This window comes from Haliotis cracherodii, unplaced genomic scaffold (genome assembly GCF_022045235.1).
Source record: "Haliotis cracherodii isolate W230 unplaced genomic scaffold, xgHalCrac1.p SCAF_1, whole genome shotgun sequence".
Lineage (NCBI taxonomy): Eukaryota > Metazoa > Mollusca > Gastropoda > Lepetellida > Haliotidae > Haliotis > Haliotis cracherodii.
In genome coordinates, this window is record NW_027266264.1 from 62,860,957 (window position 1) to 62,885,048 (window position 24,092).

General features: G+C 42.1%; 1 protein-coding gene across 1 annotated transcript in view; it reads left to right on the forward strand.

Annotated features, from left to right (window-relative positions):
• LOC139466964 (serine/threonine-protein kinase ATR-like) overlaps window positions 1–24,092 on the forward strand; it is a 73,472-nt gene that overhangs the window by 28,423 nt on the left and 20,957 nt on the right. The window contains exons 31-48 of the mRNA XM_071248683.1: window positions 1,084–1,169; window positions 1,662–1,718; window positions 3,410–3,529; window positions 4,946–5,050; window positions 5,535–5,649; window positions 6,317–6,385; window positions 10,395–10,483; window positions 12,641–12,776; window positions 13,365–13,507; window positions 13,805–13,931; window positions 17,144–17,281; window positions 18,285–18,462; window positions 19,295–19,476; window positions 20,481–20,586; window positions 21,392–21,542; window positions 21,831–21,984; window positions 22,254–22,369; window positions 23,211–23,355. Coding sequence (XP_071104784.1) covers window positions 1,084–1,169; window positions 1,662–1,718; window positions 3,410–3,529; window positions 4,946–5,050; window positions 5,535–5,649; window positions 6,317–6,385; window positions 10,395–10,483; window positions 12,641–12,776; window positions 13,365–13,507; window positions 13,805–13,931; window positions 17,144–17,281; window positions 18,285–18,462; window positions 19,295–19,476; window positions 20,481–20,586; window positions 21,392–21,542; window positions 21,831–21,984; window positions 22,254–22,369; window positions 23,211–23,355 — 2,217 coding nt within the window. The remainder of the gene's footprint in view (window positions 1–1,083; window positions 1,170–1,661; window positions 1,719–3,409; window positions 3,530–4,945; window positions 5,051–5,534; window positions 5,650–6,316; window positions 6,386–10,394; window positions 10,484–12,640; window positions 12,777–13,364; window positions 13,508–13,804; window positions 13,932–17,143; window positions 17,282–18,284; window positions 18,463–19,294; window positions 19,477–20,480; window positions 20,587–21,391; window positions 21,543–21,830; window positions 21,985–22,253; window positions 22,370–23,210; window positions 23,356–24,092) is intronic.

The window sequence follows — 24,092 nt, forward strand, 5'->3', positions numbered from 1 at the left end:
TTAAAAAAATTATTTTTCGAGTTTCCATGGCAACGACTTTGATTTAGACTGAAAATGGCGGTAGTCCTCGTATCCGGAGCAGATCTTGAAAACCGTACCATATTTCTTCACCAAACTTGGCACATAGATAGATATAGTTGTGAACTGGTGCCTTTTGATAGTTTGGGATTTTAAAAAAGTTATTTTTCGAGTTTCCATGGCAACGACTTTGATTTCGACTGAAAATGGCGGTAGTCCTCGTTTCCGGAGCAGATCTTGAAAACCGTACCATCTTTCTTCATCAAAGTTGGCACATAGATAGGTCTAGTGGTGAACTGGTGCCTTTTGATAGTTTGGGATATTTAAAGAAGTTATTTTTCGAGTTTCCATGGCAACGACTTTGATTTCGACTGAAAATGGCGGTAGTCCTTGTTTCCGGAGCAGATCTTGAAAAACGTACTATATTTCATTACAAAAAGGCCCAGTGAACATAGTTCTTAGGAGCTAATGCATTGCACACACCCGACATGTCATATTGGCGGGGGATGTGAGTATTTCATGCTTGTTTACTGTGTTCTGTGTAACTCGTCAAGCAAACAATGAAAACTCGGAACAAAGGCAAGAGTAATCTGAGGGGTGAGATGTAAAAATTTGAAAGATTTTGGGACATAAGTTTTGATTTATCAATCCTCTAGCAATTATTTGTTTCGTTTATAGGGTTTATTCTATATAAAGTAATATGACTTTATTGCTGATTGACAGACAATTTTTATTGAAACTTAACGAATGTCAAAAGATATACATTGATTTACGTTAATTTGTATCTCTTTTGATATCTTGGCATTTTAGCCAAGAGTGAGTGAGTGAGTGAGTTTTGTTTTACACTGCTTTTAGCAATATTCCAGCAATATCACGGCTGAAGGACACCAGAAATGAGTTTCACACATTGTACCCATGTCGGGGATAAAACCTGGGTCTTTGACCTGACGAGTGAACGCTTTAACCACAAGGCTACCCGACAACACCTTTTAGCCAAGAAAATTGACCGAAAGAAATATGAATCTGGTGTTTGCTTAATGATTGTGATGAATGTTTGTTTCCCAGGCCATGGAGAGTCTGATCGCCATTATTCAGCTGATGGGGTCCAAGCACATTAGCTCCATCAGACACAAGGTGATGAACACACTCAGGTGAGAGCATCCACTTTTGCTTCCAGCATCACTGGCTTGTCCAGCCTGTCACCCATTCGTAAAACAATCATCAAAAGTTAAAAACCTGAATGACTGTTATGATGTGACAGCAAATCCCCAAAACGTCAATCACAATAATAACCATCATATTTTCACTTTAAATATCAAACACTGACTAGTGGCATCATGTCTTTTCAAGGACTAGTTATTCAAAATGGTCAGTTCAAGTTGAATGGTTGGCATACAGTTACATACGTCAAAGATTGTGAAATATCACTCAAAATGTAATGCTCACGACTTAGGACTTGTCTATTAGTTTGCAGGATGTTTTACTTCAGTGTTTGAAACTGTATCTAACACTGCATGGAAGATCTTGAAATTTAAAATAAAATAGGTCTACTGATGTTATTCATGGTCTTATATGTCAAATGTCTGATTTGTGAAATTTACCTGTATTTACATAATAATGTACATGTATTTGGACTGTTACAGACTTGGTCGACAGTTTGTAGAGACATCGTGTCGAGCCTGGAACGGCTTTGTTAGAAGGTAAGTAGTGTCAGCCTTGTTCTAATACATGTAAGTATTGGTGAAGAACCCACACTTGAAGTAGGGCGGGGTTCATTAGGTGCTTCTATATCAGTCTGTCGTCATGTCAAGCAGATATGGAATATTTGTCACTTGAGGACAATTCAAGTAATAACTGAATTTAAACAGAACCCTTGAAAATATTTCAAACATCTATGTGTAGTCAGGATGTGTGTATACAGCTTTGATGTGTGTCTGTGTGAACATTCCAGCCTTGAGGTGCCCCTTCTGGGGACGATGCTGTCTCAGATTGTGGGTACACTGTGATGTGTGTCTGTGTGAACATTCCAGCCTTGATTTGCCACTTCTCAGGAAGATGCTGTCTCAGATTGTGGCTACACTCTGATGTGTGTCTGTGTGAGTATTCCAGCCTTGAGTTGCCCCTTCTGGGGACGATGCTGTCTCAGATTGTGGCTACACTGTGATGTGTGTCTGTGTGAATATTCCAGCCTTGAGCTCAGATTGTGGCTACACTGTGATGTGTGTCTGTGTGAACATGCCAGCCTTGAGTTGCCCCTTCTGGGGACTATGCTGCCTCAGATTGTGGCTACACTGTGATGTGTGTCTGTGTGAACATGCCAGCCTTGATTTGCCGCTTCTGAGGAAGATGCTGTCTCAGATTGTGGCTACACTGTGATGTGTGTCTGTGTGAATATTCCAGCCTTGAGTTGCCCCTTCTGGGGACGATGCTGTCTCAGATTGTGGCTATACTGTGATTTGTGTCTGTGTGAATATTTTCAGCCTTGAGTTGCCCCTTCTCAGGTTGTGGCTCACTGTGATGTGTGTCTGTGTGAACATTCCAGCCTTGAGGTGCCCCTTCTCAGGAAGATGCTGTCTCAGATTGTGGGTACACTGTGATGTGTGTCTGTGTGAACATGCCAGCCTTGAGTTGCCCTTCTGGGGACGATGCTGCCTCAGATTGTGGCTACACTGTGATGTGTGTCTGTGTGAATATTCCAGCCTTGAGTTGCCCCTTCTGGGGACGATGCTGTCTCAGATTGTGGCTACACTGTGATGTGTGTCTGTGTGAACATTCCAGCCTTGAGTTGCCCCTGCTCAGGAAGATGCTGTCTCATATTGTCGGTACACTGTGATGTGTGTCTGTGTGAACATTCCAGCCTTGAGTTGCCACTTCTCAGGAAGATGCTGTCTCAGATTGTAGCTACACTGTGCTGTGTATCTGTGTGAACATTCCAGCCTTGAGTTGCCCCTTCTCAGGTTGTGGCTCACTCTGATGTGTGTCTGTGTGAACATTCCAGCCTTGAGTTGCCCCTTCTGGGGACGATGCTGCCTCAGATTGTGGCTACACTGTGATGTGTGTCTGTGTAAATATTCCAGCCTTGAGATGCCCCTTCTGGGGACGATGCTGCCTCAGATTGTGGCTACACTGTGATGTGTGTCTGTGTGAACATTCCAGCTTTGAGTTGCCCCTTCTCAGGAAGATGCTGTCTCAGATTGTGGCTACACTGTGATGTGTGTCTGTGTGAACATTCCAGCCTTGAGTTGCCCCTTCTGGGGACTATGCTGTCTCAGATTGTAGCTCACTGTGATGTGTGTCTGTGTGAACATTTCAGCCTTGAGTTGCCCCTTCTGGGGACGATGCTGTCTCAGATTGTGGCTCACTGTGATATATGTCTGTGTGAACATTCCAGCCTTGAGTTGCCCCTTCTCGGGACAATGCTGTCTCAGATTGTGGCGACACTGCTGCCGTTGCTGCATGAACTTCCAAAACAAGTGGCAGATATATTCACCTACATGATCGTTGAAAACAGGTAGGTTATTAATGGTCAGAATGATGATGATATAATTTGTGGTTTGGAAATGGAATGTAAATATGATGTTCTTACTGTCTGTGATCTATCTGTCTGATCTAACAGTTTGTGATCTAACTGTCTGTGCGTGATCTACCGATATGTGATTTAACTGCCTTTGATCTCACGGTATGTGATCTAATTGTCTGTGATATGTGATCTTACTGTCTGTGATCTGACAGTATGTGATCTGACAGTATGTGATCTAACGGTATTTGATCTTACTGACTGTGATCTAACGGTATGTGGTCTGACAGTATGTGATCTTACTGACTGATCTTACGGTATGTGATCTTACTGTCTGTGATCTAACGGTATGTGGTCTGACAGTATGTGATCTTACTGACTGTGATCTAACGTTATGTGATCTTACTGACTGTGTTCTAACGGTATGTGGTCTGACAGTATGTGATCTTACTGACTGTGATCTAACGGTATGTGATCTTACTGTCTGTGATCTAACTGTATGTGGTCTGACAGTATGTGATCTTACTGACTGTGATCTAACGGTATGTGATCTTAGTGTCTGTGATCTAACTGTATGTGGTCTGACAGTATGTGATCTTACTGACTGTGATCTTACTGTCTGTGATCTGACAGTATGTGATCTAACGGTATGTGGTCTGACAGTATGTGAATTTACTGACTGTGATCTAAGAGTATGTGATCTTACTGCCTGTGATCTAAGAGTATGTGATCTTACTGCCTGTGATCTAAGAGTATGTGATCTTACTGCCTGTGATCTAAGAGTATGTGATTTTACTGCCTGTGATCTAAGAGTATGTGATTTTACTGCCTGTGATCTAAGAGTAAGTGATTTCACTGCCTGTGATCTAAGCTTATGTGATTTTACTGCCTGTGATCTAAGAGTAAGTGATTTCACTGTCTGTGATCTGACAGTATGTGATTTTACTGACTGTGATCTAGGCGTATGTGATTTTACTGCCTATGATCTAAGAGTATGTGATTTTACTGCCTGTGGTCTAAGAGTATGTCATCTTACTGCCTGTGATCTATGAGTATGTCATCTTACTGCCTGTGATCTAAGAGTATGTCATCTTACTACCTGTGATCTATGAGTATGTCATCTTACTGCCTGTGATCTATGAGTATGTGATCTTACTGCCTGTGATCTATGAGTATGTCATCTTACTGCCTGTGATCTATGAGTATGTCATCTTACTGCCTGTGATCTATGAGTATGTCATCTTACTGCCTGTGATCTATGAGTATGTCATCTTACTGCCTGTGATCTATGAGTATGTCATCTTACTGCCTGTGATCTATGAGTATGTCATCTTACTGCCTGTGATCTATGAGTATGTCATCTTACTGCCTGTGATCTATGAGTATGTCATCTAGTTTCTCTGGCTGCAGGTCAGCCCTCCACCATCACTTCCACGAGGTGTACTTCCTCCCCGACGTCCCCGAATTGAGTGATGCTAATGCAGTACTGAAACAATATGCTGATGGACCCTCAAGGTTAGTTGATTATATGAAGGAACACTTCAGTCCTGTTGCAGTGTCAAACACAACTCATTTATTCACTCACTCTGATATGTGGAAGTTTAATACAATCAAGAGGAGCATGTTGCAAGCCCTGAGGTGCTTAGATGAAGCAAATTAATTGCTCAACCAGTGTCTGCGGCAACTCAAAGCGCTTGCGTACTCATTCAAAATGGTGGTGCGACTACAGCTTGGTTGCTTCGTCCTAATCAAGAACATAAGAGAAGAGGCTCAATGACGAGTCCAGATTTTCTTGTTCCGCTGTCAAACTAAAATTTTGTCAGCTGCCATTTAGGTTTGAGAATGAAGCGACCACTGCCAGCGATTAGCACAATTGTAACCAGCTGAAAGTTAGTGCCCCGTTGTAAGGCGAATTGCTTGCAAGCAGTTGGCTGTTTGTCCTCTGACTTAAATAACAAGACATAGCCATACATGACATGGTTTTTGTGTCATGTTGTAGCCAATCCGACCTGAGAACACAGCTGGCCCACTCGGTACAGGGCATCAAACATGAGAATATTGATGTGAGGAGACGAGCGCTTTCAAAACTCCGAAAACTTCTTCGAGAGGACAAGGTAAGTCAGTGATTAGTTTGTATTGTTGTTCAGTTAGTCAAGTCCACTTTTGACCATGGAAGATCCAGGTCAGAATAGGTCTTCAGCAATCTATGCTTGTCCTAAAAGGCGACTGTGCTTGTCGTAAGAATCAACAAACGGGATCGGGTGGTCAGACTCGTTGATGCATGTCATCATATCCCAATTGCGTAGATCGATGCTCATGATGTCAGTGACTGGATTGTCTGGTCCAGACTTGATTATTTACAGACTGCCGTCATATCGCTGGAATATTAAACAACAAACATGCCCACTTTTTGGTTAGTCATACATTCGTATGTGTGACATTTTGATCAATGTTAGTGTCTTCGTCAGAAAGGGCTCTGCAGGGCTCAGTGAGACACTTTGAGATACTGCACAAGATGTGCATCTTTATGTGTCAAAAGTAAGTAAAATTTCTGTAAGTTTCCATATATAATTGTCCAACCAACAGTACCACTATTATTATGCTTTGTAATCGTGTTCATAAGTTGTCTTTGAAACAGTAAATATGGTCATAGAAATTATCAGTCGACTTTCTTCTGTTATATCAAATTCATGCACATTCTCAGAATACATATTGTATCGCTCGTATCTTATCATGTGCTCCATGTATTGTTTTAGCCCAGTAAGTGACATTTCGTTTCAGGATACACTGAACGAGTACATCATGGGGAGTGAAGTTGCTGACCCCATCATATCTCAGCTGGTGACAGTTGTGAGTGGACGTTGCTTTTCACCATTTTCTTGTGATAAATGTTCCCCCATCTGTAACCAATGAAGGAAATGCTATCACATGTTACTTATTGACTGGAGGTGATGTTCCCACATGTGTAAGTGACTGACCAATTGATATTCTGGGAGTTGGAGGATGGGGGCTTGGGATTTTGTATCAAGGCTAGATATCTTCTCAGCTACAGCTACAAAACCAGACATTTTATTATTTAGACCTATGAGCCTGGATTTTATTTAAAGAAAAACACCATGCATCAATGTAATTTCTGTCACAGGCAATTTCTTTCTTTTTTCAACAGTCTGAAGTATAATTATTTTTTTAACAAATTTTCAAGGACATTTATTTTATTTGATAAAAACCCAGCCCCACCTCCCAGAACATCAAAGGGTCAGTCCCTGTCCAAAGAAGGGAACCAAGTCCCTGTGTTACTAGAGGTGATGTTCCCCCTGTTACCAGTGAAGTGAACCAAGTTCATTTGTTTACTAACCCAGTAGAGGTGATGTTCATTTGTTTACTAACCAAGTAGAGGGGATGTTCCCTCTGTTACGAGTGAAGTGAACCAAGTTCATTTGTTTACTAACCCAGTAGAGGTGATGTTCATTTGTTTACTAACCCAGTAGAGGTGATGTTCCCCCTGTTACCAGTGAAGTGAACCAAGTTCATTTGTTTACTAACCCAGTAGAGGTGATGTTCCCTCTGTTACCAGTGAAGTGATCCAAGTTCATTTGTTTACTAACCCAGTAGAGGTGATGTTCCCCCTGTTACCAGTGAAGTGAACCAAGTTCATTTGTTTACTAACCCAGTAGAGGTGATGTTCCCCCTGTTACCAGTGAAGTGAACCAAGTTCATTTGTTTACTAACCCAGTAGAGGTGATGTTCATTTGTTTACTAACCCAGTAGAGGTGATGTTCCCCCTGTTACCAGTGAAGTGAAACAAGTTCATTTGTTTACTAACCCAGTAGAGGTGATGTTCATTTGTTTACTAACCAAGTAGAGGGGATGTTCCCTCTGTTACCAGTGAAGTGATCCAAGTTCATTTGTTTACTAACCCAGTAGAGGTGATGTTCATTTGTTTACTAACCAAGTAGAGGGGATGTTCCCTCTGTTACCAGTGAAGTGAACCAAGTTCATTTGTTTACTAACCCAGTAGAGGTGATGTTCATTTGTTTACTAACCCAGTAGAGGTGATGTTCCCCCTGTTACCAGTGAAGTGAACCAAGTTCATTTGTTTACTAACCCAGTAGAGGTGATGTTCATTTGTTTACTAACCAAGTAGAGGGGATGTTCCCTCTGTTACCAGTGAAGTGAACCAAGTTCATTTGTTTACTAACCCAGTAGAGGTGATGTTCATTTGTTTACTAACCCAGTAGAGGTGATGTTCCCCCTGTTACCAGTGAAGTGAACCAAGTTCATTTGTTTACTAACCCAGTAGAGGTGATGTTCCCTCTGTTACCAGTGAAGTGATCCAAGTTCATTTGTTTACTAACCCAGTAGAGGTGATGTTCCCCCTGTTACCAGTGAAGTGATCCAAGTTCATTTGTTTACTAACCCAGTAGAGGTGATGTTCCCCCTGTTACCAGTGAAGTGAACCAAGTTCATTTGTTTACTAACCCAGTAGAGGTGATGTTCCCCCTGTTACCAGTGAAGTGAAACAAGTTCATTTGTTTACTAACCCAGTAGAGGTGATGTTCATTTGTTTACTAACCAAGTAGAGGGGATGTTCCCTCTGTTACCAGTGAAGTGATCCAAGTTCATTTGTTTACTAACCCAGTAGAGGTGATGTTCATTTGTTTACTAACCAAGTAGAGGGGATGTTCCCCCTGTTACCAGTGAAGTGATCCAAGTTCATTTGTTTACTAACCCAGTATAGGTGATGTTCATTTGTTTACTAACCCAGTAGAGGGGATGTTCCCCCTGTTACCAGTGAAATGAACCAAGTTCATTTGTTTACTAACCCAGTAGAGGTGATGTTCATTTGTTTACTAACCAAGTAGAGGGGATGTTCCCCCTGTTACCAGTGAAGTGATCCAAGTTCATTTGTTTACTAACCCAGTAGAGGTGATGTTCATTTGTTTACTAACCAAGTAGAGGGGATGTTCCCTCTGTTACCAGTGAAGTGATCCAAGTTCATTTGTTTACTAACCCAGTAGAGGTGATGTTCATTTGTTTACTAACCCAGTAGAGGGGATGTTCCCCCTGTTACCAGTGAAGTGATCCAAGTTCATTTGTTTACTAACCCAGTAGAGGTGATGTTCATTTGTTCACTAACCCAGTAGAGGGGATGTTCATTTGTTTACTAACCAAGTAGAGGTGATGTTCCCCCTGTTACCAGTGAAGTGATCCAAGTTCATTTGTTTACTAACCCAGTAGAGGTGATGTTCATTTGTTTACTAACCAAGTAGAGGGGATGTTCCCTCTGTTACCAGTGAAGTGAACCAAGTTCATTTGTTTACTAACCCAGTAGAGGTGATGTTCCCCCTGTTACCAGTGAAGTGAACCAAGTTCATTTGTTTACTAACCCAGTAGAGGTGATGTTCATTTGTTTACTAACCAAGTAGAGGGGATGTTCCCTCTGTTACCAGTGAAGTGAACCAAGTTCATTTGTTTACTAACCCAGTAGAGGTGATGTTCATTTGTTTACTAACCCAGTAGAGGTGATGTTCCCCCTGTTACCAGTGAAGTGATCCAAGTTCATTTGTTTACTAACCCAGTAGAGGTGATGTTCATTTGTTTACTAACCCAGTAGAGGTGATGTTCCCTCTGTTACCAGTGAAGTGAACCAAGTTCATTTGTTTACTAACCCAGTAGAGGTGATGTTCATTTGTTTACTAACCCAGTAGAGGTGATGTTCCCCCTGTTACCAGTGAAGTGAACCAAGTTCATTTGTTTACTAACCCAGTAGAGGTGATGTTCATTTGTTTACTAACCAAGTAGAGGGGATGTTCCCCCTGTTACCAGTGAAGTGATCCAAGTTCATTTGTTTACTAACCCAGTAGAGGTGATGTTCATTTGTTTACTAACCAAGTAGAGGGGATGTTCCCTCTGTTACCAGTGAAGTGATCCAAGTTCATTTGTTTACTAACCCAGTAGAGGTGATGTTCATTTGTTTACTAACCAAGTAGAGGGGATGTTCCCCCTGTTACCAGTGAAGTGATCCAAGTTCATTTGTTTACTAACCCAGTAGAGGTGATGTTCATTTGTTTACTAACCAAGTAGAGGGGATGTTCCCCCTGTTACCAGTGAAGTGAACCAAGTTCATTTGTTTACTAACCCAGTAGAGGTGATGTTCATTTGTTTACTAACCCAGTAGAGGTGATGTTCCCCCTGTTACCAGTGAAGTGAAACAAGTTCATTTGTTTACTAACCAAGTAGAGGTGATGTTCCCCCTGTTACCAGTGAAGTGATCCAAGTTCATTTGTTTACTAACCCAGTAGAGGTGATGTTCCCCCTGTTACCAGTGAAGTGAACCAAGTTCATTTGTTTACTAACCCAGTAGAGGTGATGTTCCCCCTGTTACCAGTGAAGTGAAACAAGTTCATTTGTTTACTAACCCAGTAGAGGTGATGTTCATTTGTTTACTAACCAAGTAGAGGGGATGTTCCCTCTGTTACCAGTGAAGTGATCCAAGTTCATTTGTTTACTAACCCAGTAGAGGTGATGTTCATTTGTTTACTAACCAAGTAGAGGGGATGTTCCCCCTGTTACCAGTGAAGTGATCCAAGTTCATTTGTTTACTAACCCAGTAGAGGTGATGTTCCCTCTGTTACCAGTGAAGTGATCCAAGTTCATTTGTTCACTAACCCAGTAGAGGTGATGTTCCCTCTGTTACCAGTGAAGTGAACCAAGTTCATTTGTTTACTAACCCAGTAGAGGTGATGTTCCCCCTGTTACCAGTGAAGTGAACCAAGTCCATGACTAATTACAATTTTGAGAGACTTCAGAAGACAAGTTTCCCCACGCTTGTGTTGAATGATGTTTTGTTGTCCTGCAGCTGATGGCTGGGTGTCGAGAGTCAGACAGTGAGGCAGAATTGCTGTATGCTGAATGTCTTGGTGAACTTGGTGCCATTGATCCTGGCAGGTAATCAAGTCTTGAGTCATTCATACCACCATAAGCCAGTGCATTTTAGTGCATGACTGCTTCTGTTCATTATCCCCCACCATTAAATGAACAGCATCAGTTTGGCCGTCCATCGATGAAAGATGTCAAGTTTCCATGGCAACAACTTCGACTTGGCAATGGTGTTTGTTTCCGGGGAAGATTTTGAAAAATGTACAATATTTCTTCACCTAACTTGGCATACGGGTAGGACTAGTGGTGAACTGGTACCTTTCGATAATTTGAGATTTTCGAGCTAAATGTTCTTTTTTTAATTTCCATGTCAGCAACTTTGACTTGGGGTAATGGCAGTAATGTTTGATTCCTGAGCAGTCATTGAAAACCGTTAATATTTCTGCATCAAACTGGGCACTTAAATAGGTCTAGTAGTGAATTGATAGATAGGGATTTTCAACAAGAGTTTCCATAGCAACAACTTTGACTTGGACTGGAAATGGTGGTAATGCTGGTATCCGGAGCAGCTCTTGAAAACAGTACAATATTTCTGCACCAAACTTGGCACATAGATAGGTCTAGTGGTGAACCAGTGCCTTTTGACAGTTTTGGATTTTGAAATTTATCGTATATATAAAAAGATAGATGACATATTCACGACAAATAATTAAAATTGCGTGGGACATCGCTGACTTTGTCCTCTTGTTTAAACTTAAAAAAGTTTTGTCTTCAGAACTACTTAACATATCAATGTTTTGTTTGAATAAAACAAGTTCTTTGTATCCTAGGCTACAACAAAGTAGACTAGATGCACATGAGATGTAAATAAGTTTAACCAAATAAAATACATTAAATATCTAATTTTGTCTCCATTTTTCTTTTGATCCATTATAGGAACATAAAGATAATCTTTCTGGTACATGATTGGCTGACTTGGAAGGCCAATATTTATGAAATAAGCATAAAAACAGCTTTATGTCCAAATAACTGGATTTTACAATAAGATGATCTTTTAGACACATCTCTAGTTGTATAGTGGTGGAATTTGAGGCCAAGACCAAGGTCACCAAAATGCAGAATTGCTTAGATTAGATTTGGATTTGTAAAATTAGTGTCAATGCTACAATATGTGAACATTTATATATCTATATTTATTTGCTTGCTTTGTGAATAAATAGTCTCTATATGTTCCCATCATCATCTGGTAAGGACTTCTTTAGAACATGTAGGATCGTGGCAGAAAGTATGTAGGATCGTGGCAGAAAGTATGTAGGATCGTGGTAGAAAGTATGTAGGATCGTGGTAGAAAGTATGTAGGATCGTGGTGGAAAGTATGTAGGATCGTGGTGGAAAGTATGTAGGATCGTGGTGGAAAGTATGTAGGATCGTGGTAGAAAGTATGTAGGATCGTGGTGGAAAGTATGTAGGATCGTGGTGGAAAGTATGTAGGATCGTGGTGGAAAGTATGTAGGATCGTGGTGGAAAGTATGTAGGATCGTGGTAGAAAGTATGTAGGATCGTGGCAGAAAGTATGTAGGATCGTGGTAGAAAGTATGTAGGATCGTGGTAGAAAGTATGTAGGATCGTGGTAGAAAGTATGTAGGATCGTGGCAGAAAGTATGTAGGATCGTGGCAGAAAGTATGTAGGATCGTGGCAGAAAGTATGTAGGATCGTGGCAGAAAGTATGTAGGATCGTGGCAGAAAGTATGTAGGATCGTGGTAGAAAGTATGTAGGATCGTGGTAGAAAGTATGTAGGATCGTGGTAGAAAGTATGTAGGATCGTGGTAGAAAGTATGTAGGATCGTGGTAGAAAGTATGTAGGATCGTGGCAGAAAGTATGTAGGATCGTGGTAGAAAGTATGTAGGATCGTGGTAGAAAGTATGTAGGATCGTGGCAGAAAGTATGTAGGATCGTGGTAGAAAGTATGTAGGATCGTGGTAGAAAGTATGTAGGATAGTGGTAGAAAGTATGTAGGATCGTGGTAGAAAGTATGTAGGATCGTGGCAGAAAGTATGTAGGATCGTGGTAGAAAGTATGTAGGATCGTGGCAGAAAGTATGTAGGATCGTGGTAGAAAGTATGTAGGATCGTGGTAGAAAGTATGTAGGATCGTGGTAGAAAGTATGTAGGATCGTGGCAGAAAGTATCTCTTTTCCTATGTTGACCTTCGCCTGTGATGCAGACTCGAGCTGATGGGGAACAACCCAAAGGAGGAAATGACGAAGTTCAAGGCTACAGTGGAAGATGACAACTTTGCTGTGGGTCTCATCAATGAGGCCCTCAAAGCCTTCCTGTCGGCTACAGAGCCCAGAGTCCAGGTAGATAAACTTACAACAAAGCTCCTGTAGTCCTAGGTTTGGGCATCTGATGCCAGTACATGCCCTGTAAACGCTGTACAGATCTGCACCACATAGCAGTGCCAGTAGACGCTGGCCGTGGGTTTGAGTCCAAGATTCCTTCTGCTTATGACTGTTAGTCTGTCGGCACCATAACCATGCTTGTGGGATTTTCAACAAATCTTGGATGTCTACAATCTGCATTACTTGGACCTTTCCTCACATATTAAGTTCACACCCTTTGATATAACTGAAATAATGTTCAAATGGCATTAAGCCCAACACAATCGTTCACACAATACTTCAGGTAGCTAAAAACAAAACAAGTAATTGACATTCGAAATTGTTTCTGAAATGAGTAAATTGTTTCTGAAATGAGTGTCTACCATTGCCAACATATTGCTCTTAATTCTCTGCTTATGTCACCATAACAGACAGCCAGGCTAATGAAACAGGGACATGCACTCACATACACAGTAGACACACACGGATAATCACACGCACATGCACACACACGCACATGTACACACACGCACACAGAGTTTATGCACTTGCTGCATCATGTTGCAGGACTGTTCGGCCTTCGCTCTACAAGATCTGCTGCAAATCTATGAAATCTCTGAAGGGAAGGAAAGCGACAAGACCCCGAACAAGCTCTGGAAGAGATTCCCGGAACACATGCAGGAGATTCTCATACCCCTGCTGACATCCAAGTCAGTAAAATGTTCAAATAGTTCTCAGTTTAGACCACTATCTTCAGCAAGGCATGCTTGTGGAAAGATATGACTAATGGGATTGTGTGGTCAGGCTTGCTTACTTGGTTGATGCATGTCATAGCCCAATTGTGTAGATCAATGCTCATGATGTCAATCACTAGATTGAATCCCCACTTCCATTATTTACAGCCCACCAAATTTGAGTGAGGCATTAAACAACAAGCAAACAATATAGTTGGTTATCACTGGAACCATGGATGTACAGTTGATTCTAATGAAGCAGTTCATCTTCAGATACAAGCTGGCATCGGAGGCAGTGTGGGACAAGTGCCCCAAGCCGATCTACCAGAGTGCCAAGGGAGGTAACTTCAAGGACTGGGTCAGCAACTGGACAGGCTACCTCATACATCTCACATCGAGGGTAAAGAACTTCCAATACGTCTTTTCTGTCAGTCTGTGCCAAAACTTCTTGCATCCTCATCTGAACTTATTTGCTTTTGTTTCCTGAGTTTACTCCTGACAGGTGGAGTTTACTCCTGACGTGTGGAGTTTACTCCTGACAGGTGGAGTTTACTCCTGACGTGTGGAGTTTACTCCTGACAGGTGGAGTTTACTCCTGACAGGTGGAGTTTACTCCTGACAGGTGGAGTTTACTCCTGACGTGTGGAGTTTACTCCTGACACCTGGAGTTTACTCCTGACACCTGGAGTTTACTCCTGACGTGTGGAGTTTTCTCCTGACGTGTGGAGTTTACTCCTGACACCTGGAGTTTACTCCTGACACCTGGAGTTTACTCCTGACGTGTGGAGTTTACTCCTGACAGGTGGAGTTTACTCCTGACGTGTGGAGTTTACTCCTGACACCTGGAGTTTACTCCTGACACCTGAAGTTTACTCCTGACTTGTGGAGTTTACTCCAGACTTGTGGAGTTAACTCCTGACAGGTGGAGTTTACTCCTGACTTGTGGAGTTTACTCCTGACGTGTGGAGTTTACTCCTGACATGTTGAGTTTACTCCTGACATGTGGAGTTACTCCTGACGTGTGGAGTTTACTCCTGACACCTGGAGTTTACTCCTGACACCTGGAGTTTACTCCTGACATGTGGAGTTTACTCCTGACACCTGGAGTTTACTCCTGACGTGTGGAGTTTACTCCTGACATGTGGAGTTTACTCCTGACATGTGGAGTTTACTCCTGACACCTGGAGTTTACTCCTGACATGTGGAGTTTACTCCTGACTTGTGGAGTTTACTCCTGACAGGTGGAGTTTACTCCTGACTTGTGGAGTTTACTCCTGACAGGTGGAGTTTACTCCTGACATGTGGAGTTTACTCCTGACAGGTGGAGTTTACTCCTGACGTGTGGAGTTTACTCCTGACAGGTGGAGTTTACTCCTGACGTGTGGAGTTTACTCCTGACGTGTGGAGTTTACTCCTGACGTGTGGAGTTTACTCCTGACACCTGGAGTTTACTCCTGACACCTGGAGTTTACTCCTGACATGTGGAGTTTACTCCTGACATGTGGAGTTTACTCCTGACATGTGAAGTTTACTCCTGACACCTGGAGTTTACTCCTGACACCTGGAGTTTACTCCTGACACCTGGAGTTTACTCCTGACGTGTGGAGTTTACTCCTGACACCTGGAGTTTACTCCTGACACCTGGAGTTTACTCCTGACATGTGGAGTTTACTCCTGACACCTGGAGTTTACTCCTGACATGTGGAGTTTACTCCTGACTTGTGGAGTTTACTCCTGACAGGTGGAGTTTACTCCTGACATGTGGAGTTTACTCCTGACATGTGGAGTTACTCCTGACGTGTGGAGTTTACTCCTGACACCTGGAGTTTACTCCTGACGTGTGGAGTTTACTCCTGACATGTGGAGTTTACTCCTGACACCTGGAGTTTACTCCTGACATGTGGAGTTTACTCCTGACTTGTGGAGTTTACTCCTGACAGGTGGAGTTTACTCCTGACTTGTGGAGTTTACTCCTGACATGTTGAGTTTACTCCTGACATGTGGAGTTACTCCTGACTTGTGGAGTTTACTCCTGACACCTGGAGTTTACTCCTGACACCTGGAGTTTACTCCTGACACCTGGAGTTTACTCCTGACATGTGGAGTTTACTCCTGACACCTGGAGTTTACTCCTGACGTGTGGAGTTTACTCCTGACATGTGGAGTTTACTCCTGACATGTGGAGTTTACTCCTGACTTGTGGAGTTTACTCCTGACTTGTGGAGTTTACTCCTGACGTGTGGAGTTTACTCCTGACACCTGGAGTTTACTCCTGACACCTGGAGTTTACTCCTGACATGTGGAGTTTACTCCTGACATGTGGAGTTTACTCCTGACATGTGAAGTTTACTCCTGACACCTGGAGTTTACTCCTGACACCTGGAGTTTACTCCTGACATGTGGAGTTTACTCCTGACATGTGGAGTTTACTCCTGACATGTGAAGTTTACTCCTGACACCTGGAGTTTACTCCTGACACCTGGAGTTTACTCCTGACACCTGGAGTTTACTCCTGACATGTGGAGTTTACTCCTGACATGTGGAGTTTACTCCTGACACCTGGAGTTTACTCCTGACATGTGGAGTTTACTCCTGACTTGTGGAGTTTACTCCTGACTTGTGGAGTTTACTCCTGACAGGTGGAGTTTACTCATGACAGGTGGAGTTTACTCATAACATGAGGAGTTTACTCCTGACACGTGGTCTGTCAGAAGCTCAGTTTACTTGAGATGGGACTAGGCTGAGGACGTTGGTCTGGTGGCTCAGGTTATAGATTGCTGTGCTACTTTAATGTAAAACTGATGAGGGAGTTCCAGGGTCAATGTGTCACCAGTAATTGCCTGTTTGTTGTAACAGCCAAGTTGGGGCACGGGTGGCCCAGTCGTCTTAGGCGCCGCGATTCGCTGTGCAGAGTTGCGTCCCTTGGGCATGCCAGAAACCTATGATTGTGGGTTCGAATCCCGGTTCGCCCCGATTATGTTTCTAGGTTTGTTAGCACCATACCCGTGCTCGTGGGTTTCACCGATGGGGTAAACGTCTGAGACCTGCATCACTTCGGGCTTTCCTCCCACACTAAAGCTGACCCGCCGCGATATAACTGGAATACTGTTAAAAGCAGCGTTAAACCCAACTCACTCACTCACTGTAACAGCCAAGTAACTTAGATTTGCTGGTCAGCTTCTGTGATGTCACCGAGTCCTGTTATCATAACCCTCAGTGAAGTGCTCATGCTTTCAGTCTCTGGCTTGCCAGGTCTTGAATATTAAGCATTGCATTAAGCAACAATTTACTCACCTTGATGTGACAAGTCCAAACAGTCACAAAGTGTGGTTTAATCCTCTACAGTGATGCTTGTAGCATCTGATAACCCAATACACACAGCCAACAGTTTTATTTACCACCTTTTCTCGGGAAAAAATGTTGAGATTGAAAAAAAGAAATTGGCTTTTGATTGATCTAAGTTTCAGAATTCTATGTAATCAGAGTCAACATTTTATTTCCTGTAGGCCTTATTGAATTATTTCAAGATAATGTAGAAAGTTATTTCGACTTTTACTTGACTGTCATAACTTCAGATGTCTATCAGGACTTCAACACCTGTTTTTAATTCAGCTGAACCCTGGCAAGACTGCGCGAGTATTCCAGGCGTGTAGTGCTTGTATCCGTCACAACATCCAGGTGGCGCTGTATATCCTGCCGCATGCGGTGGTGCAGGTCTTGCAGGATGGACGGAGCGACGACGTACAAGAGGTATGTACACCTGCATCATCGTCATACAGTATACTCATGGTAGTTTATATATCCTTGCCCCGTTGGGATTCTGGGGTAGAATAGATTGCCTGATTGTGAGAGCAGCTAAATAGATCTGGTAGTCAGACTCAGTGATTTGGCTGATAGCCTGTCTGCATGGATCCTAGCTCATAATATCAATCACTGGATTGTCAGTTCCAAACTCGATTGTATACAGACTGCCGTCTTTCAGCGATAGAAACTAACTGATGCCAATTCTGACACTCTCATGTCGCTCGAATATTGTTCAGCATTCAACAACAAAAAAACACGTATAATATATCCCTCTATTAAGTATGACCAATTTGGGCATAGATATTCAGGGAATTATTTTATGACGAAATATACTTAAAATTACTATCACAAATACAAAGCCTCTATTACATCATAGCCATACATTATGCACACTAAATTCTCCAGATTTTCAACAGAAGTCCTCTTCAATGTGAACTATCCATAATCAGTTGTGCATCTTGCTACCCACACCTCATGTGCAAACATCGCTTCTTTCCTTTGTGTACTGCAACAGAAAAGATTCCGAGTTGTATAGCCTTTTATAAGTATGACCAATAGAGACATGGATATTGGGGAAATTATTTTAACATGAAAGATAATTATGATTTACTTTGATCGATTTGCTAATCACTTCTGTCTTTACGTTGCTTGTGTTTGTTTGAAAAACACTGACTTCGCTCCATGTCAATGCCTTGGTGCAAATTGATGTTGCATCATCTATTGTTAATGGTCTCACACTGAAACTGTGCCAATACACTGAGTTTATGTCTTGCAAATAAAAATTTTCTCAGAAAATTGTTGATAAGGAGAATGACCCTTGACAATCAGAATGACAGATTATTTGTTCTTTGTGAATTAATATTGAAAAGCCTTTAGGAGACAAAATATTGTTCCTTCTAAGTAATCAACAAAAAATGACTGCAAGACAGCCCATGACCCTTTGTTGTAGATCTACTCTGAGATACTAGAGGTGATCAACCAGGTGAAGAAACCCGACACTCGACATCGAAGCCCGTCTGACTTCCGCCACAAGAGTGCCCAGACAGTGTTCTCTGTCCTGGACTACCTGGCCAAGTGGTGCCGGCACCGAGCACAGGCCAAGCCAGCTGCCAACTCCAGCACTAGACGTAGGTCAAGCAGGCCATAGATACTATATTAGCTACTCACAACGTACATTGAGTCCCTACTACTCCAGGCTTGTTGTAAGGTTCCAGTCAAGTGGGGATTGGGTTGACTGTGTAAGCAAGGATTATATCCTACCTAAATATTATCACGGGGGAAGTTTTACTCTAGAGTATAGTATAGGATAGGATTAAACACACTGGTATGGGTTCAAATTCACTAGGGAGAATCCTGACACTGGAGAATTTCATCCCTGGGATAAAAAATAGGGTAGGATAATATTCACTCTTACAATTGCACGTCACCTTGTTTACTCCATGGGTCTTTGATGCTGCTTTCAGTGTCTGGTTTACCTGGTCAAGACTGAAGTATTAACAGGCGCTGATATTGCGAACTAGGCATGAAGGAGGGTCTATGTTCATGGTCCATTTCCAGACACTGTAATCAGTACCCTGTGTGAGATTCGGACATTGTCTATGTTTAATACAGGTCATCATTTACTAGACTAATGCCACTTGAAATACAAGACAAAGAAATAGATGTTTAAGGGACTTGAGTCAGACCCAAAACAACATTTTTCCATCCCCACTGGGGGCGGTGGGGTAGCCTAGTTGTTAAAGCATTCGCTCTTCATGCCAAAGGCCCACTTTCAATTCCCACGTGGGTACAATGGGTGAAGCCCATTCCTGGTGTCCCCCTCTCTGATATTGCTGGAACATTGCTAAAAGTGGCGGACAATCCCTACTCAATTGCACGCTCCTCCCCAACTACTGCCATAACCTCAGTTGTTGAAGTCAGTTGGTGTGCTTGACTTATGACCCTTCTTTCTATTGGTAGAGGCCAGCTACCTGAATGATGCTGGATACAACGCTGTCAATGACTTCCTGGAGCGTGTTCCCAAGGACAGTTTGGCTGAGGCTAGTGTCAACTGCAAGGCATACACCCGAGCCCTAATGCACTTCGAACAGTTTGTCTCACATAAAGACAGCGATCTTCAAAAACACCTTGATTTCGTCCAAGTAAGATATTTTTTGTTAACAGTGGTGTAGTGTTCTTCAGTTACATATTTGTCAACAGTGCAACAAAGCAATTGCAGCTTGTGTTATCTTTTTTATCCCTCGGTTTTGAAAAATGGAGCAGAACTTGTAAATCGTTGAATATTTCTTGTTGAAACTTGCTATACAGATCAGTAAAGTGGGAGACTGGTGCTTTTCGATGATTTGGGGTGTATAATTTTTTTCAATTTTATGCTTCCGGCATATAATTGGTGGTGGGATGTAGTCATCGTCTGTTAGTCTGTCCGCCCATATTTTGTTTCAAGAGCAAAACTTAAAAAGCGTGAAAGATTTTTCTTACAGACTTGGTACATGTATTAACCAGGGGCTGAAGTTGTGCCTTTTGCTATTGTAGGGACAAGAGGGATTTGTCATCTTCTGATGACTCTTGTTTTGTTTTTTGTTTAAATGACAAGATGGAGGGTAGTGCTCATTTCTGGAAGCGAACTCCAAAACCGTTGAAGCTTGGATGAAGCTTGCAATACAGATCAGTCTAGTGGGGAACTGGACCCTTTTGATGATTTGCGTTATTTGATTATTAAAAATCTTTTCTCGTTTTTTTTCATGATGTCAAGTTTGACTTGTGCTTAAAATAAGGGTGGGCATGTTTCCATAGCAGAACCCAAAACTATTGAATATTTCAAGATGGAACTTGCTATTCAGATCAGTCTAGTGGTCAATTGGTGCCTTTTGAAAAATACTGAACAGCATTATTGTTTTTCTTTTCACTCAACTGAACGTACTCAATGGCAATGAACCAAAAGTGGGGTATAAACTCCATATTCAAATAGCACCAGATGGGGTCGGGGACATGTCATCTGCTGATGACTCTTGTTGTAAACTCAGATGCTATAAATGAATTACTGTTAAGGCTTACTCGTGATTCATGACAGAATTTGTTGATTAGGAAACACATAGCAATAGAAAACATTGAGCCAGATAGCCACATGAATATTGTGTCCCTTCAGCGCCTGTATGTTGCTATGGATGAGCCAGACGGAGTTTTGGGTGTGGCAGCCATTAGACAGACACCGTCAACACTGATGCAGCAGATACTCACCCATGAGAGTCTTGGTATGTGGCTTCCTGTTTGTCTGTCGGTTGGTTATGTTAGCATTGGCCATAACTGTGTCCTGTCTTTCAATTTTGGGTCACAATAGATTCTTGTTAAAATCCATATTTGTTGTTTCCAAAAATGGAATAATTGATATCAATGTAATATCAATGCAGGTATTATCAGCCTTCATAATTCATGCTTGTCTGCTAGCCTGAGACTACTTAATTGTGCTGAGGACGAGTAAGAATTTAGTGATGGTAGTCATAATCAAGTAGCATTTGAGGGCTATAAGTTTGAACCAGTTCTCAATGCTTTCATCTTGCTACAAATTGGAACTGAATTTTATTTTTGTGAACATAGTAGACATTTTGTTTTGTTCAAGCAAGACTAGCTACAAACTCTTGAGACGTGAAATCAAGTTTCTACTAGACTTCTGGGTTGTTCAAAATGTTGAATGTCTGAGTCTGTATAATGTAACTCACTCACTCTCTATCTGTCTTTTTTTCTCCCACACTGTCTGTCTTACTCACTGTGTCACTTTCTCTTACTGTTTCTTGCTTACTCTTTTTCTTACTCTCACTCACTCACTAACTTTCTCTTACTATCTCACACAATCTCTCTCTGCTTACTTTGTTGTTTGCTCTTACTCACTCACTCATTCGCCCACTGACTCCCACCTCACTCACTCACTGACTGACACCCACCTCACTCACTCACTCACACTCACTCACTCACTCACTGACACCACACTCACTCACTCACTCACTCACTCACTCACTGACACCTCACTCACTCACTCACTCACTCACTCACTCACTCCAGGCCAGCAGCAGGATGCCCAAGCGTGCTATGAGCAGGCGATCCAGAAGGAACCGGATGAAGTCAGCCACCACCAGGGTCTGCTGGCCAGTCTGATGGAACTGGGTCAGCTGAACAAGGCACTGCTACACACCACTGGGGTCATCGCCGAGAAGTGAGTGCATGGAAGGGCATAACATTATATATTGAACTTGTGTGTACTCTGTTGATTGTGATCAAAATAACACTGACATTTCAGATTTTCAGTAGGTTTTCTGTACACTATATTTGTTGGAACAAGTCTTGTCCTGTCTGGTAGTTACGACACATTTCATCACCCTTGTAGGGGCAACCAAGTAGGCATATATGTAACAGAGTAAGAACTATAAAGCTTTAAATTTTTCGTTTTTTACTACTTTAAATATTTTAAGGTCCATAATGCTGTTGCTTTTGAAAATCTCAGACAATCATGGAAAGGCCAGCTGAACGCCTACAGGATTGAGGCCTCCTGGAAGTTGGGGAGTTGGGATAAGCTGGAGATGTTCTGTCATGGAGAGACTCACCGGCGGAACTGGGCAGTGGGCGTGGGGAGAGTGCTGCTGGCAGCTAAGGACAAGGTAGGCCACTCTCAGGGACTGGGACAGACTTGGAACCGTCTATGTTTCCACAGACAGATGCACTTCAATAAGCTTTACTACCCATGGTTAAGTCAGAAAAATGCCCACCACAAGTCAAACAGGTGCAAAACTATGAAATTCATGAAAACTAAACTTGAAAGTTTGCTGAGTTGTGTGGAGAATTTTTTTGCTGTGGAAAACAGTGAGGACTGCCTCTCAGACTAATGTACGAAGTTATATGAATGCGTCCACATTGTTTATCCCTGCAGAAGGAGGAAGAGTTCTGTAAGCAGCTGGAGATAATTCGACGTGAACAGATGGGGCCTTTGTCTGCAGCCAGCATGGAGATGGGGTCATACCATCGAGGATATGAGAATATTTGCAGGTAATCTACTGATTCAAATTGATGTTAATGTTTAGTAGTCAAGTAAACCATTGCCTGATTGCCTGCAAAAGTGATTGCATGGTGTCAGGGACATATATCCAGGAAATCCATGTGGATCAGGAATGAAGGGCCAATCTCCCCTCACAACGATAGGGTACCAGTAATGAGCATTTGCCGTGCAAATCAAATTCAGCTTCAAACAAAAGGTTGTTGAAAATAATAAACAAAGTAGAGGGAACAGCTTGGTTTCAGAAAGCATGACCTGGACCAAAGTCTTTGAGGACGTTTGGCCTGCTACCCCATGCCACTTGGTAACCTGAACCATAATTCATCATTCATCAGTGAAAGTTCAAGATGTGTAGTGTGGTAACTAACACCGATACATTATTATATCGCGATCGACGCCCATGGTATTTTCAATCCCTTTGTCATGATGCATACAATACAATACTATTACAAGTTATATTGGTGTAAAATGCATTAATAACAACCAGATCATACATATTATCTAGTATTTCACGGTTGGCTATAAACACTATAAACTTCGCAGTGCCCTCTAGCCTATAATTTTCTGCCCTTCAATATCCCATCTCTGAAATTTAAAAACAAATGATTCAGGGTTGTAACTTGCAAGCAAAAGCAAATATCAATTTATGAAATATAAGTACTGCATCAGGATACGTATTGTATCGCGACCTGACCGTATCGGTATATGTCTAGCAGCCATACTTAAAGTTGTGTTTTCTTTGGTTGCTTGATGTTGTGTACGTAGTTATATAATGCCGTTTTTGAAATCTCTGTATTCAAATGTAAATATCAGCATTGGCTGTGTTTGTTTTAGACTGCACATGTTGAATGAGATCGAGCAGGTGATGAGAGTGTTGCGGGATTTCCCCATCCACTGTGTAGACTCTGGCGACTCTGCAGTCAAGATGGCGCCAGAAGAGCTGATTAAGCAGTGGCAGGAACGCATACAGATGTGTCAGGTAGGTGGTGGAACGCGTACAGATGTGTCCCTTAGGTGATAACTTGTGATGCATGTTGACCATCGTGGGACATATCAATATAGAATTAACTGTATCATTCAGTTTTGATATTATGGTGGACCCTTGAGGTCTTTAGCAACTCATGCTTGCCATAAATGGCTTCTATGCTTGTTGTAAGAGGCGACTGACGGGATCGGGTGGTCAGGCTTGAAGACTTGTTTGATGCATTTCATCGTATCCCAATTGTGTGGATCGATGCTCATGATGTCAATCACTGCATTGTCTGGTCCAGATTTGCTTATTTACAGACTGCTGTCATATAGCTGGAATATTGTGGAGTTCAGCATTCAACAACAAAAGAATGTGTATGATATATCCCTTTTGTTATTTCCCCCGCATTATATGCCGGGGGATATAGCGATCAGCCAGTCCGTCCGTCAGTAATCATTTCCTTTCCAGGGCCAGAATTCCAAAACCATTCAGTTTATTTGATTGAAACTTGGCAAAGCTATCAGGCACATACTGAAGTGGTGCCTTTTGATATTTTGGGATTTTTCTAATTTTTTTTTTTTTTTAATTTTTATGGAATGAAGTTGGACATAGACTCAGTTGAGGATGGGGTTCGTTATGGGGCAGAATTCGAAAACCATTCAGTGTATTTGATCGAAACTTGGCAAATCTATCAGGCACATACTGAAGTGGTGCCTTTTGATATTTAGGGATTTTTCTAAGGGTTC